This window comes from Ursus maritimus, unplaced genomic scaffold (genome assembly GCF_017311325.1).
Source record: "Ursus maritimus isolate PB19 unplaced genomic scaffold, ASM1731132v1 scaffold_20, whole genome shotgun sequence".
Lineage (NCBI taxonomy): Eukaryota > Metazoa > Chordata > Mammalia > Carnivora > Ursidae > Ursus > Ursus maritimus.
This window is the reverse complement of record NW_024424453.1, coordinates 7,087,644-7,104,780: the sequence shown is the minus strand read 5'-3', so window position 1 is coordinate 7,104,780 and position 17,137 is coordinate 7,087,644. Positions and strand designations below refer to the sequence as shown.

General features: G+C 37.8%; 1 protein-coding gene across 2 annotated transcripts in view; it reads left to right on the top strand.

The window, feature by feature from the left end:
• Nucleotides 1-7,264: 7,264 nt before the first annotated feature.
• MLF1 (myeloid leukemia factor 1) overlaps nucleotides 7,265-17,137 on the top strand; it is a 30,759-nt gene continuing 20,886 nt past the window's right edge. For both annotated transcript variants that reach the window (XM_040636638.1, XM_008706726.2), the window contains exon 1: nucleotides 7,265-7,420. In XM_040636638.1, the coding sequence (XP_040492572.1) occupies nucleotides 7,374-7,420 (47 nt within the window). In that variant the 5' untranslated portion in view covers nucleotides 7,265-7,373. The remainder of the gene's footprint in view (nucleotides 7,421-17,137) is intronic.

Sequence of the window (17,137 nt, the reverse complement as noted above, 5' to 3'; positions counted from 1 at the left end):
AGGAGTCAGGACACTTCTCAGCTCTCACCACACAGGACTTGCTGTCAACACAGTTCTGAGTTACATTCAGAAGCCAATATGCGGATGTTACTGGGCTCGGGTATCCTCTCATGCCATGAAAACTCACACTCTCCGTAACTAGATCACAGACTCGAAGCCTGGGGGCCAGATTCAGCCCCCAGGCTAGTTTTGTTTGCCCTGCTCAGGTATTTTGTTTTTAATTAATTGCTAACTTTTAAAAATTGGGAGATTTCGTGTGAAATTCCATATTACCAGTGGGCATGAATTTCTGCAGGGCAATCATCTGGAGCTGAGTAGCAGTTTCTGCCTTTGCTGGAAGCATGTCCAGTGCCCCCCCTGTGCACCCCTCCAGGAGCCCACAGCTATAGGCACAGGGCTAAGAGTGCAGGCCCTCGGGCCGGACTCCTGGATGTGTGACCTTGAGCAAGTGTTTTCTCTTCTGTGACCCTCAGCTTCCTCTCAGGTGCAAGGGGCATAATAATAGCGTCCATCTCGTGAGATTGTTCAGGGGATTGAGAGTGTTATACCATGTAAAGCACTTAGAGTGTGCCAGACGCACAGTGGCAACCAATAAATGTCTGTTGTTATTTTGATTATTACTAATTCTTAGCATCGTGCCGATCCCACTTCCCTCTTTTATTACTTGCCTGGCGTCTCTTGTGTTTTTGACTCCAGCTCTAGGTATAGACCCGCCCTCGACTGGAGGAAAGGAGACAATCCTACTAAGTGCTAGCACAGGTCTGCCTGGTGTATTAATAAGAGCCCAGAGTCTACCGTCAGACAAGCTGCCTTTCAATCCCAACTCCACTACTTCCTAGCAGTAGGTCCTTAGACAGATTACTTAACTCTCTAAAGCCCGTGTTTCCTTACTTCCGTAAGGTAGTAATGGAACTGTTATGAGTCAGTGGGTTAGCACATAGTAGGTTTCAGCTTTTCAGGTTTTATTATTAAGAACAGCAGACCACAACATTCTCCCTGGGCCTGGGTCACTCAGTTTCTCCCAGCAGGCTGCCAGTGCCAATCAGTAGTATAAGCCTCGCTGGAGGCTGTGTCCCAAGGGGCTTTCTAGGTGAGGGAGATACGAATTAGGAGAAAACCAGGTAGAGCTTGGAGCCACTCATAAATAATCCCCTGTCTTCCCCTTATCTTGTTACCCTAAAATATATACCCTAGATAGCACTAAAACTTGCATGGCCTTGAAATTAAAAACAATTCTTCTAAGATGGAAGCAGATTTTTTTTCTACATTTCAAATAATAAAAGCATCTAAGCACATGACAAAGGGATGAAGGCATTTCAAGTTCTTAATGTTTTCCAAAATAATCCCTTAACCCCTAGACAGACTTCTCAAATCATTGCCTTCACAGCGGGACATCCACCCACAGCTTGAATTCTCTCCAAATCTTATCAAAGATTTAAAAATAACTTTTAAAATAGCACTGTAGACAGTCACATTAAACAGTGTCTGAGAACAGATGACCTCAACAGTATTTCTTAAAGAATACTTTCTACTCTTCAATTTGTTTTAGGCTCTATGATTCTAAAACTTTTCATTTCTTAGAAGAAGCAAAAAAGTATTTCTTCCACCCACAAAAGAAATAGACAGTCACAAACATCAAAGTGTTGACTCCTTATGAAATTATTGCCTGTAGAGAAAAGCTTTCTGAATCTCAATGACAATGAGATTAAAAAATAGCTGAATGTTAAATCAATTTTTAAAACTAATCAAGACATAGACGAGAATGATCATAGCAGCTTTATTCTTAAAAGCCAAAAAAAAAAAAAGAAAGAAAGAAGAAAAAGAAAGAAAGCAAGAGGGCAAGGGAGGAAGAAAAAGGAAGAAAGAAGAGGAACAAAAATTGATCAACAGTAGTTGAGTAACTTGGGGTAAATTCATACAGTGAAATAATACACAGGAAGGAAAAAGAATAAAGCACTGCTCTATGTAACAAGATGAATGAATTTTGCAGACATAATGTTAAGCAAAAGAAACAAATCTCAGAATATTGGTTACCTTTGAGAGAGATTGGGAGGGAGTGGGAGGGAATTTTCTGGGGCATCAGAAATGCTTTAGATCTCCAGCTGGATGGTGTTTTCATAGGTTTATTTGTACGTAAAAATTTACTGAGCTGTACACTTTGGATTAGAAAGTAAATTAAAAAGTAAATTTTAAAAATGAATCAGGCTTTGGATGTGTTTATCAACTACACATGGGTCTTATGGCTCTGTAGGAAGTTTGAGCTTTGTCACTAAAAAAAAATTAATATAACATATTTGTATTTTACATTGTCATTAAAATTCTTTGCCTTTAGAGTAATGGTCTTTGTTTTATTAAGTAACACTTTTGGGGTGCCTGGGTGGCTCAGTCAGTTAAGTGTCTGCCTTCGGCTCAGGTCATGATCCCAGGGTCCTGGGATCGAGTCCCATGATGGGCTCCTGGCTCCCTGCTTCTCCCTCTCCCTCTGCCCTTCCTTCCCACTCGTGCTCACTCTCGTGCATGTGCTCTCTGTCTCTCTTGCTCCCTCTCTCTCAAATAAATTTTTTAAAAAGTAACATTTTGTTGTTTTTCAGGAAAATTTAAAAATCTCTTCATGGATGTACTGTATGGTGACTAACATAATAGAATAAAAAATCATTAAAAAATAAAATAAAAAAAATAAAAATCTCTTCATGTACTTAAACCAACAACCTATGTCAAGTTTGAACAATCCTGGAAGCCTCATGTTTCCATAACTCTATACCATTGAGTCCTGTTTTGTATGAGAGTTGGCTATGGGTGCAGTGAGAAGAAAATGGCCTTGAGATGGTTAGATCTGGATCAGAACCCCTATTCTACCAGTGGCCAGCTAGAGGACCTTGGCAAATCACTCTCGCTCCCGGAATCTCTGTGTTCTTATCTGCAAAATGAAGGCGATTCCTCCTTCATAGGGTTGAGAGAATCCTTTGACAAAAAGAGGTACACACTTTTTAAATGCAAACTATTGCTAAATGAAAGACAGCATTTATCTAAGTCTTTATTTTAAAAAGCGCACGACACATGTTCCAAAGTCTCCAAGCCCCAAAGATTTACATCTAAGAAGTGTAGGAGAAGCCAAAACTTTTGCCCATTTTTATTAACACTAGTATAATCTTTGGTTCAGCCCTGACCCTACAGTGAGTCTTCACTTCCTCCCCAGCCTTTTCTAATATCTCCATCCTCTCTGGCCTTCCATCACTACAACAGAACATTCCTTTGCTTTTCTCTCCGGAACTCCCCGTCAGCCACCTGAATGTTGGTCCTGCGCCAGGGCCTGGAGCCTCCACTTCCACACTTCCACCCCAAGAGGCTGCCGAAAGCATCTTTCCATAAAGGCTGATCATCGTTACCAAAATCCCAGAAGGTGACATAGTCCTTACATTTTTCCGAATAAAATAACTCAGTTACAGTTTGTGAAAAATACACAGCCAGCCATGAATATACATGTCCACAGGATGGAAAACAAACACGACTGAGAAAGTCTGCAGCTTGTTTGTAGTTCAGTGTGAAGAAAACTCCAGGCCCCAGCCTCAGTAGCAGGCACCGAAAAGAAGTTAATATTGGAAAATTCCCTCTGTAACTCAAACTTGCTTTGAATTTCTGTGTCACTGGAGGAAAATACTCCCTTTGAGAGTATTTCTCAAAAGGAGAGGGCGCTATGGGCATTTAGGGCAGGACAATTCTTCCCTGCGGCTTCCGCGCTGCTGCACAGATAAACACCAGGAAGAAAATGAATCCTATCATTAAGGCTTGTTTACTTCTTCTTGGGCACTTGAGATAATTTCTCTGAAAACAATTTGAAAAGTCTCAGTGTAACAATGGTAACTGCAGAATTAGCTGCTGAAAGAGCTGCCCGCTAGCATGGAAGCTCCAAGAGGCCAGGAAGCTTTGTATCCTCAATGCCTAGAGTGGTGCCTGGTATATAACTGGTCCTTAATAAATAGATGATGTATTAATAGATGAAAGAAAAGAGGACTCATTGACATTTTGAACTCTTGGTACTCAACTCTATTAAAGAGTTGTAAGTTTGGCCTGGGTCTTACACTTTTCTCTGTTTTCTCAACTCAATCAGTGACCTTGCAAATGAGACACAAGTTGTAGTATAGTTAAAGATTATATATGTACATAGAGGCACTCAGCAAATGGTTAATTTTTTTATAGGGAGGCAAAGTAGGGTGGTGGCAGGAATAGAAGCTTTGGGGCAGGATTAATCTGGATTCGAACTGACTGGACATGTACCAAATTTCTACGGGCCTCGGCTTTTTCCACATGTAACAGGGGGATAAACATCTTAGCATACAGGATTGTTATAAGGATTAAATGAGAAAATGTATGCAAAGCACTTAATGCAATGCCAGGAACATAGGAAGTATAAATAGGAGCTATTATCCCAATATATAATTTTCACTTTACTTAGCTCAGCTCATTCCTCTGAAGGTAATTTCAGGACATAGGAATAGACTGTATATTATATACACCAGGCACATGCTACCTCAGGACCTTTGCGTTGACCGGGAATGTTTTTCCGACAGATGTCCATTTTCTTCCAGTGAATCTCCTCAGATTTACCTTCTCAAAGTGGCCTACACAGGATTCCCCATTCATAATTCACAAGTCCATCCCCCTTACCCTGCTCAGTTTTTCCCTCCAACACCTATCACCTTTTAACATACTGCTTTCTGTGCCTTTTCTTTCTATTCGGTGCTCACAAGAATATAAATTCCAGGACAGGGATTTTTGTCTGCTTTGTTCACCAACACCTTAATGTCTAGTTCAGTGCCTGACACAAGGTAGGCACTCAATAAATATTTGTAAAATTGAATTGTTGATTTGAATATATTCCTACTAAATTTTATGCTTTTTAGTTTGGACCCATTGTTTAGTTTGTCAGCATGATTCTGAGAAATAATTACCTGCTTTCATCCTGAATCCCTCAGCGTGGCTCATCACCCACATTCCATGCAACCAGCCACACCAGGGAAACTCCAGGCCACCAACCCTGTTCGGTAACTAGCTGTGTGAACCTTGGCAATTTACTTAGCCTCTCTGTGTTTTGGTTGTATCACTTAAAAATGAAGATGAAAACCATCTCTCCTCCACAAAATCTTAGGAGGATTCAAAGAGCCAACGCACAGGAAGAGCTTTCCACAGTGCCTGACACCCAATCAATAAATATTAGCTATTGTGAGTCTATGTACAGCCAGATCCAGGACCCTCTCCCCTTTAATTCTACTCTGCATCCCTATTGCTCCTGCTGGGGTAGTCATCCTCTCCTACCACTTCTTTCAGATCAGAAACTATGCTGTCTCCTCAGCTTCGACTCGCCTCTTTCATTAACCCCCCCCCTCTTTTTTTTTTTAAAGCATTTGCTATTAGGCCCAAATTGCTCTTGGGATCTCCAGGTAACTCTGCGAATAACCTGTGCCTGGACTAAAGCTTTCATGTTTTAGCACTGTGGGTCTAAGTAAAATCCCCATGGGAACAAGGGGGAAATTGTTCTTACAAGTTGCTTTATTTGACGTTGATCTAAAACTATTTTAATACTATCCTTTATCACCAGTAATCTACCCCATTTCATTTAAGGGTGTTTTGTTTTGTTTTGGGGGGGGTTAGGAACAGAGGGAGAGGGAGAGAGAGAATCTTAAGCAAGCTCCACACCCAGCGCAGAGCCAGAGGTGGGGCTCAATCTCAGGATTCTGAGATCATGACCTGAGCCGAAACTAAGAGTCGGACACTTAACCAATTGTGCCACCCAGGCACTCTTGTTTTTAGTTTTTAAACAAGGTGGCCTTCCTTAACATCTTGGGTTGTACTATTTTAAAGAGAAAATAATATCAAGCCTCCTGAAACAAATTTTTTTGCCTTGAAACTAATTTAGAAATCCCTAATATGTATATGCTCTCTGAACTTCATTCTTATGCCAGAGGAGAAGAAAATAGCCTATTCCCTGGAAAGGCTATGCTATCTTAACTTGGACAGCGTAAAATCTGCCCTACCTCACGTCACCAGTCTCAGGAAAAGGAGGCTGCCAGCGAACTTGGCTAAAGGTGGGGAGGTAAGAGGTCCAAAGAATTAAATTTCCAACTCCCAAAATAACCTCTGAGTACTCCTGTCACCTCAAATCAGGTCCTACATGCTTCTTCATGTTGGAAGAGTGCCACCTCTCTGGCCCGATCCCAGGAGGCCCTGTGGAGCCTGGGATGGCCCTCTGTCTCCAGAGGACAGCCCTCTAGAGAGGCTGGGGAGCCCACTGTGTTCAAGGTAGACATACATACATACATGTCCAAATCCCACCTGTACTAGTTCCTTAAATTAGCTCACTTTTTCACTCACATTTGTAAAGACTAGTTATTAATGTATAACACTGCTTTAAAGTTAAAACCATTTTCACTTGCCATAAACAGAAGGCTCACACATAAATATAATTAAAACAAAGCTATATAGTAATGGAATTTTAGTTGGACATGGTGCAGGTCTTGTGACTGGGTCCTACTCTGTTAGGTTAAGGAATGCTGGAGAAGTGTGAAAGACGTGCTGGCATCAAAGTGAGACTTGTTCCTTGAAATGGAGACTGGAAGGAGGACCAAAAAGAGAGCAACTTGCTCATCTTGTTTTTAAATACCATGTCTATGTAAAACTTAAGCATTCCCACTTCGGGAAATATTGCTTTGAATTTTAGGCTCACATAAGGCAAAGAAGTTTGTGAAATTTTGTAAGCTTCATTTCCTTCAAGCAGGCACTGAGTACATTGTTTATTAACTGTACTCAAAAACTTGTTGCACATTTATTCTAAGTATTTGTGCACAGCTCTTGACCAACTACCACAGAGTGTTTTGGATATAAGACTTCGATCCCGTGGATCACAAAATGCGGCAAGTGAATGGATCTTTGGAAGCCATCTAGCCCAAATCTTGACCTATTTCCATTTTCCCGAAAAGAGAGTTGGGGTTCGAGGCCGAGGGCGATTTGCCCAAGGTCACGCAGAGGGTGGTCTAATTTCTGTGTTCCTGCAGGCCGGGGAACAAGCTATCTCGTCCCTCAGAAAGCTTCATGAAGGGTTGCCTGGCTGGCGGGAAGCCAAACCTCTCGCCTCCACTGTGTTGATCGCAGTTGCTATGGCAGCGGCGCATTATTCCCCGCCTCGTCTTGGTGACGTCAGGAAACCAGCGTCCAATGGGAAATCATCTCGGCGTCACGCACAGCCCCGGCGGGCACCGCCTTCTCAGCCGGGTGAGTAGCGTTGAGGGCGTGGGGAAGGCTGGCTCGGGTCGCGGCCGCGGCGAGTTACATCGTTTTCCAGTCTGTCCGCGTCCGCCGCCGCCCGTGACAGAGCCAGGATGTTCGGGATGCTGAGCAGCAGCTTTGAGGATGATCCCTTCTTCTCGTGAGTGTCGGGAGACGGGAGCCCCCGGTCGCGCGGGAGTTCAGGGATCTTGAAGGGAGCTATTTTAAGGGAAAAGTGCGAGTTAAAACTGTGAGGAAGGCGAGAGGGAATTTGAGTAACTTCACGAGGCGGCTGGGAGAAGAGGACTCGAGGGAGTAAGAAGGGAAGGGAGAAGAGAATTTAAGGATGTGGGAGGGAGGGGAGAGAAGGATGGGGGGTTGAGGAGGGAGAGGAAGATTCGGGGGTGTGGGAAGGAGAGGAGAAGGATTGGGGGGCGGTGGGGAGGGAGAAGTACTGGGGACATGGGAGGGAGGGGGAGAAGGATTTGGAAGCGTGAGGTGGGGAGAGGTGCGAGCCGGCCCCCTGCACACAAACCCAGGTGCCCCCTGCTCTCCGCTTGGCCGGACTTCGGGTGCCTGGGTTGGTTCCCGCGTTCGGAGGCCCGCCTTCGCAGCCGCAGAGCTTTGCAGGTGATGGTAACTGCCCTCTAGGTGGAACTTCTGGTGAGAATTATGCTTAGAGGACCCTATCCACACCTGTTGCAGTTCCAAATGAGAGGCAGGGAATGTTTTACAAGATGACAACTGTTTGAAAAGGAAAACATTTTTAAAACAGCATTTTCATAAATGCGCATTTCTGAGAGCACAACAAAGTCGGAGAGTTGTGCTGTGTCTCACGTCGAAGTGGTTGGAGGTTGCCAAGCGCGCTGTTTGTTTTCTTTGCTTGCCTTGTTACAAAGCTAGTCTTGCTTGTAAAGGGACTTCTCTGTCAAAAGTACAAATAGGGCAGGGAAGCAGAGAGTGGGTGCATTTAACACCTCAGGTAAATGTCAAACCTGTGGACAGTTCCAAGTGAGTTAACGTGATGCCTTAGGAAGAAGGCTTCCAGAACTTAATTGGTTGCTTCATTATAATCTAGTTTTCTTGGGGGGGGGGGTGTTGGTTTTGGGTTTTTTTTAGTTCTTGCTTTGGCGATTATATAAAAATGATAACACAATCTAGTTGGATTCCTAAGACTGGATGTCTTGTGTTACTTTTTTGCCCAAGTGTTTTACCAGTTTGAATCTTGACTTGGTGTCCTAATTTATTTTGATCGATTAAAATCTCTACCTGTGCAACTCGGAGACTTTTTTTTTTAAGTTTAAAATGTCAACAGTTTACTACATAGTATTATTGTTTTTAAAGGAAAATTTGTTGGCTTACATGTGTTAGTACTATTTTTAAACCAAATAACATAAAAGTAACAATTGAAAGAATAATGGTAAAAAGATGAAATGACTAATATAGAAAAATAAAATATAGAAAAATAAAAATTTAAATTACAATTAAGAGGTGTGTAGATTCAGGCAGGTTTATTATGCTGTTTTAGTTGACTTGTTTAGGAGTTTTGGGACATTTACAATTAATGCCATTTTGACGAATTTTAAATTTTGTGCTGTATTATGATTTGCTCTTTTAAAAGTCTCTGAGAGTAGGGACTAAATATATCCATAGATTAGTTGAGCTGTTGAAATGATTCTTATGTAATTGTGACATCACTACAATGGGTAATAGTTAAGGAGATTATGATAGACAACATTTGAGTTGCATTATGTCCTCAATTATATCAAAAACAGCAATGGCCTTAACTAAACTGTGAGTGTATAATTAGTACCTTTTTTAAAACGTCTAGCAAAAGTGTAATTTAAACTCTTGGGGAACTGTCTGAGCAAAGGCAATGAACCCAAGAGTCAGGGTCAGAAATAGTAACAGACCACAAATAGTAGGCATACATCAAAGAACACTCTTCCCTGTGCTTAGGATGGAAAGGACCATCGGTTACATGTCAGTGGGTCTTTCAGTCATCACTCTCCATTGCCTTCTTCAAATGCAGACAGCCATATCATAAAAAGTCAGGATAAAATTATTGTAATTAACTTTATAAAACAGATTAATGCTTCTAATTTCATTGTCCACAATTAACTGTATAGAGAGTAAACACAATGGGGGGGAGTAAGAAAGAAAGAGAATGTGTGTTTCTGTTTATTTCAAGTAATTTGTCATTTGACCCACCTCTTTTACTCTAACCCCAAACAAAATGAGTATGCATTACTTAATATAAGTCCAACATAAAAAATTCTTAAAGGTTACAGACTCCTTATCAAATCATTCATTGACCTTAACACAGAAGGGTTCCTTGACCACCATCTTTTGTATAAATATTAGCCCTATTGCTAACATAATGTGTCATTGGATTCCTTTACTGGTAAATTAATATCTGACATGTAGAAAGTATTCAGTAAATGTTGTTTAATGATAGTCTCGTGTCCTTTACATTTTGTATTGTAGTTACTCTGGTGTTTAGTTGGTTGCTGAAAGTATTTGCATTCAACACATGCTGTTGTTGATGTTGACACTTTCTTATTTGAACACTACCATTGTCTAACCATTAGTTCAGTATCAAGGATGTTAATACAAGCACAATCTACTAATTTACTAATTATTCAAAAGTGGGCAGACAGATACTTTTTGGACATAAAAGTAGAATTATTAAATAATTTGAAACTGGTAAAATACTGTAATCAAACTGTCAGATGTTTAAAAGATTTGAATTAAAAAACGATTAAAATCTATAGTCTTGAATTCAAATATGTTCATTTTCAATGTTTACCCTAAAAGTTGCACCTTAAATGTTTCATCAGAAAATTAAAAGGAAACTTTAAAAGTGATATGTTGAAGTTTTTTAGTGTTTTATGATATATTTGGAAAATTTCTTTTGTATCTGATGTTGCAGAGCTGAAATTCAGTGAAAGTTGCCATACAGTGTACCCTCATATATACCTTCTTAAGTAAATAATACTTGTAATTTCGTTCAAAACACAAAAGCCAAAAAGCTGGCACTTCTGGCATGCAGTTTATTCTCAAGGATACTACTTTCCCTTCCCATTTATATTTGCTTAAGAAATAGAAACACATATGTATGGATAGGAAAATTAATTTGAGGTTCAAATGATTTTGGCATCTATCCTATATTCTAAAAACATTGATTATTTAGTATAAAAATTTACCTATATCTGGTCCAGTCTAAAAATGTCTACGTTGTGCAGAAACATGAACTTTGAATCTTCTGAGCTACAGAAATGAAAGTCTGATCATGCAGGTTTACAAAGAATAGCTATGTTACCATGTATCAGCTATTAGATATTAAAGGCTCAGAAGCAAGTTGACAGATCTATCAGCCTCATTTTTAATTATAAATTGTTAGCATTTCCTTAAGGGCACCCTATGTATAACAACCAGTCTTTGGTCAAAGAACCCCTACATATATTCATGGGATGTTACTTTTTCCATCTCTTTGCTCTTAGCAGGAGCTAAAACTTACATATCTATATCTTTTTAAGTTAAAAAATTTTATTTTGCCCTTTGGAGGTAGGCTTTGACTTACTCACTAACTGAGTTGACAGTGAATATATTCCATGTACAAGACAGGCCTTCACTGATATTTTCTTGATTGAGAATATTGTCATAAAACAGGAAATAGGGGCACCTGGGTGGCGCAGTCGTTGGGCGTCTGCCTTCAGCTCAGGGCATGATCCTGGCGTTATGGGATCAAGCCCCACATCAGGCTCCTTCGCTATGAGCCTGCTTCTTCCTCTCCCACTCCCCCTGCTTGTGTTCCCTCTTCTAGCTGGCTGTCTCTATCTCTGTCAAATAAATAAATAAAAATCTTTAAAAAATAAATAAAATAAAATAAATAAAACAGGAAATAAAATCACCTTTCTAAATAAGCTTTTGTGAACAATGAATGTTTGGGTTACTCACGTACTTGTTTTCAGACTTAAAGTCTGAGGTAGGGTCTTCATCAAGATGACATAGTTTGGTGCTAATTAGTATTCTGCCACAATTGTAATCATTTAATAAAGGCAGCTTGAGAGTACTCAGCTAAAATTTAAGGTTTTGATTTTCAGGATCCCATTTTATGTTAAGACACCTAATAGCCTCTGTGATTTTTAGCGCTTAAAAATTTGTTCTCAGAAATATTTTAATACATATATTTCTTATAAATGAACTTTGCAGATTTCAAAATCATATTTGATAGAATGAGGCATTATGAGCCTTGAACTGAAAGAATTTCTAACGTAGACTTTGGGGGCTTCCTGTGGTTCATTAGATATAAACCATTGAATTAGGAGCCAAGGAGCACAACGTGAGTATGACATAGTTGCTGAATCAAGGAATGTCATTTGGTAGCATCTAATCGTATCATAGTGCTTGGTTCTATCACTGAACGTTGTAAATATCCACACAAAAGTAGGAAAGTACTTATAGGATGAGAGGGGGCCATAGCCATTCCTACAACCCTTTTAGTATAAAAGCCTTCTACCACACCACCATTTTAAACTGTGCTTCTAAACAGTGGGGAAATAAAGAATTGCCTATGGAAATGTAATTCATTCTTCAAATACTTCTTAGGTTTCTATTATATGCCTAATGCTGTGAACTCTATTATAAATTTGTGAAGTCATGGCCTATTCCCTCAAGATTCTCTTATGAATGTAATATGCATTATTTCTAGTGTCAAAACTTGGATCACCTAATGTTTTTTCTTTATGGATCTTTACACCTCATTGCAACTAGGGAACATTTCTTTATGATCAAGAGAGCTATAACAATGTGATGATAAGCTTTTTGCCACCACTTTGTATAGTGGAAGGAAGGAATTTCTCTTGATAACTGGAACTGCCATGTCATTTATCTGAGACCCTTATGTATAAAGAATAATGTATTGCTTTTTACTATAGTATTGTACTAGTCAAATAAAATTGTAACTGGTCAGTATATATTTGAGAGGGTCTTAAAAACAGGACCTAATTTGGAAGTAAAACTTACTATCCCTTAAAAAGAAACCTTTTATTTTGAAATTATTCCCAATCTAAGAGTTAAGTCCTTTTTTTTTCTTTTTTTTTTTTTTTTGGTGGGGGGGCAAACTTTATTTTTCATAGCTTGTGATAGGTTAATAATATGGAGTAGAAAAGGTACATTTGGTGCCAAATATCGTTCGTTTGGTTGTGGTTTGTGCAGCAATCCTAAAAGAGGTAGTATGGCTATCATAATAGTATAAGTAAATTTTTTCTGATTTAAATGAAAATGCATCCTCATGGAAAATCTGAAAACTATAGGAAGTTTGGTAAAGGAAATAATGCAACCAAGATTTTATCATTTTGGTATATTTTGTTTCCATTTTCCATATATGAAAAATATTTTCCAAAATTAGAACAAAGCTTTATGATCATAAATATACAGTTTTTCCTCTACTATACCACGATCATTTTCCTCGTCTTCGGATATTCTCTAGAATATGAATTTAGCATCTGCAAAGTCTTGCATCTTGTGGATGTACGAAGATTATTTTTCTCTAAATCTTTAACCACGTTTCAAATTATTACTTTAGACTAGTTTATGTATATGAAATGACCAGTTTATAATGTATGAAGTTTATAAAGCCTTGCCATATATCCAATTTATTTTCCTAGAATGAAACATTAATTTTCAAGAGAATAATGTGAATAGGTAGAAAAATATAAAAACGATTGACTTCTCACCTGAGAAAAGAAACTCTGCATTTGGTTAATTCTTAAAATAATAAAATAGTTCCTTGCTATTGCAGGAGATTTTTGGCTTTGATAAAAAAGAATTCAAGCTTGAACAAGAGAAATTTTAAATTAATTTTAAATTTTAAAGTCTTATCTCTGGACAGCTGCTGTCCAAGAATTGAACTCACTTCAGGGCCCAGCCAGATTTCTTCCTGAATGGTTTAGACAGGTGCAAAAGCCAGACTGTGAGCACAATTTTGTCTTAATGCTTTTTCCAAGAAGCAGCCTTTTGTTCATGTCACTCAAAACATAAAGACATTTTTAACAGTTGTTCTACATATAAATATACCTACTTCTATTTAAATAAAGAGAAACCTGGGCAACATATTAAATGAAGCACATTTAGTTGTTGAATTTGTAGCTCAATTATAATGCAATCAGAAAAATAAATCTCACTAAATTACATGTTTCTACAGGAAAATAATAGCTGCTTAATACTCGTTCACAGAACAAAATCTAGTATTCTCTGAAGTATTTTTCTTCTTTGCAGTTGAATCTCATCCACATATCTAAAGGGAAAGTTGACTGGTTTTCTTAAGTGACTAAGAAATTGATAAGAATGAACATTTTAATCTCTACACTGGTACCCATATTCTAAGCTGTAAATGTCCAGTGAGTATGGAGCTCTAAGCAAAAGGACTGTCTTTTGAATCATCCACTTTAAAACATCAGATGGTATGAAATCCTTTAACTCCACATAGTTCTATTTCTTTTTCTTTAAAAATTTTTTAATGAAACATTGCAAACATATACTACAAAAGTATAACAATTGTGTATCTGTCACCCAGAATTTCAAAATTCATACTTGCTTTATCCATCTCTATTTCTGCTGATATCTCAAATGTGTTTTAAAACAAATCCAGATTTCTTGTCATCTAACCCCTGTATATTTCCAAATACATTTCTGCAAAATATGGTTATCTTACATAACCACAGTACCATATCACATGTAATAAAACTTAAAATAATTCCAATTGCTTGGTATCATTTGGCATTAAGTGTCATCTAGATATGAAGTAGTTTGGAATAATCTAGTTTTTGAGGTAAGAATTAAAAAATTGTTCCTTAGACAACTCTTTATGGGTCTTAGAACTACTTGAAATTCTCTTCCTTTAAGTAAAAAGTGGGAGATCCAGACACCAAATTCTGATTCCTTAATTATAAACTAACTTGATCTTCAGACCTTGATTTCGGGAGCATGAAATAACTCCCTTTCTGCTCTCCGGTGTGTTCAAACCTGAGTTGCTCATTGTGTGCCATTGATCCATTTAATTTTTAAATGTTACAACTTCCTTATAACGCTAGTTACCTACAATCCTGTTAGAGTAGTGATTCTGAAACCTTTAACAGGTGGAAAATTTAGGAATAGTAGTCTGTTAAATTTTCTGTGCCTGTCACCCTTATCAATAAGACAAAAATCCCAAACTAAAAATCCCACAAGAATTCATGGAAAAATGACCTTGTTTATGATATATTTCTGCATCGTATGTATAATATCTTGGTTTTTTCTTAATATGTTAAAGTCTGTCTTTAGTTGGAAATAATAAGATATATATAATAGCTAAGTAAAGCTAATGTCTGGTGTCTTCATTTTATATTTCCTGAGTGAATTTAGTACAATTACGTTTTTCCAGTTAATACCCAACATTTATCTAAAAAGACTCTTCATTCTGAGAGATTGAGTTAATAATTTGATTAATTAATTTTCCTGTAGAAATTTTTATATTCAGTTGCAATAAGAGTATCTTCAACCTGCACACACTGGAGAGAGCACTTTCCTTTTATGACTTTGCATAAAATTTGTCAGTGAGCAGGGAGAAGGCTGGAAAGTACAGCAGTGTTCCTAAGTGGATTGGTATGTAGAGGACAAGAGAGTTATGGCAGGAGAGCAAATGGAGAAGTAAGAGTACTGACATGTTACAATTTTTTAGAATATGGATTTGTCAAACAAGTGATTTTTAAAGTGGTTATCAATCATCCAGACCAGCAGTGGTCCTAATGCGGAGGTGGTTGGAAATTATCATGTTGGTCAGGTAAGCAGGTAACCTGCTATTGATATTTAAGTCATTATTAACTATATTTTTCTATTTAACAGTTACTGTTAAAACAACTGATATTGGACAAGAATAAACAGATCTGTAGAATAAAGCAGTCTAGAAACACTCTCATATACAGCCTCCCTGTTAGATTTATTTAGAGAATACTCATCTTTTTATTTTTTAATACTTTGTAATATCATCAAGTGTACCTGGGCAATGGCACTGCTTTCTGAGAAGATTAAATTGTGATTGATGGAACTATTAACACCTTGTTCTTTATTTTTAGTAAAACTTTACTGCTGAGACACCGTGTTTCTGAACTGCAAAGCAGTGTTAGTTAACCACCGTAGTTAAAAAAAAATCAAATACGGGACGCCTGGGTGGCACAGCGGTTGAGCGTCTGCCTTCAGCTCAGGGCGTGATCCTGGCGTTATGGGATCAAACCCCACGTCAGGCTCTTCCGCTGTGAGCCTGCTTCTTCCTCTCCCACTCCCCCTGCTTGTGTTCTGTCTCTCGCTGGCTTTCTCTATCTCTGTCGAATAAATAAATAAAATCTTAAAAAAAAAATCAAATCCTTTAAGTAAAAAACACTCACCTTTGCACCATATATGGTAGACTCAATCGTTCAAAACAATATAACAAATTTCTACACTCAATTTTCAGGAATTATGTCCCAAGTTTAATCAAGGCAATAAGGTCTCAGAACTACACAATGTTTTTGGAGTGCAGTTTCTGCCTTAGCATATTTTTAAAACTAATACCTAATTGATAACAGTTGGGAACTATTACTTCATTAAAACATAAAATTTAGTGGCGTCTCACCACAAACTTTGACAAGCTAATATACTTTCAGGGTTTTCACAGAATAAGATAAATTGGCATACTTTATTTTACAGCATTATTTAGTGGGATTTGCTAAGAGATAAGCTTTATTACTATTAAGGAAGAAAAACACATTTATACAGCCTGGAATGAACATTTGCATATGATTTGGAATTGCAGAACTCTTTTCCCATATCAATTTTCCATATTTACATGTGCACTAGAAGACTTGAAAATTTTTTTTTTAAAACTTAAAATTCAGTAACATCCAACATTTGGTAATTAATACCTTATTTTATAAGGTATCAAGGTACTTTACATTTTCAAAAGTGTGTTTTGGGAATATGTAATACATGCTTATGGCAAAAACAAAAGCTACAAAAGAGTATATGGTTATAAAAGACTCCCTTTCCACAACAATGTGAGTATACTTAACACTAAACTGTGCATTTAAAAATGCTTAAGATGGGAAAAAAGCTCAGTGAGTTATACAATTATGATCTGTGTACTTTTCTGTATGTTCTATACTTCAATAAAATAGCTTATTGAGACCAAAAAGAAAAAAAAAAGACTCCCTCTCACCTTTGGCCCTCAACCATCTAGTTACCCTCCCGAATGCAACCACGGTGACCAGTTTGCTGCATAACTTCCTAGGGATATGTTCTATGTATTTATAAGCATATATATATATATGAATTTTTTTACACAAATGGAGGTATACTGTATATCTTGTTAATCCTTCCATGTCAGCGCATAAACATCTGCCTTGCTCTTTTAAAGGTGGCATAATATTCCATTTAAATTCTTTAAAAAGTGCTGAAAAGTTTTTAATGGCTCTTTTCCTGTCCTTTTTTAGTTATTGTTCCATCAGTCAGTAAAGAAACATCTGCAGGCTAATTTTGGATAGTGGAGTGAGCAAGAGAGACGTTCATGATCCTCCAGAAGCTTTTAATCTAGCAGAAAAGACAAACAGTATTTTCTGTATGTTATTTTATTATCAATAGTCTTTACTTATGAAGAGGATGGGCTAACACAAATAACAAGACTATTTTTAACTTGAATTTTAAAAAATTTCCCCTTTGAAATAATGATAACCTATGCCTTCTTTTTGAGGGAAAGAAAAGAAAGTAGAAAAGAAAAAGAAAAGATTACTTAAAAGAAACATGTTAAAGTAGTTTGAATAATCATTACTTCTTAGAAGTGCTAGAGTGGGATTAAGGTAAA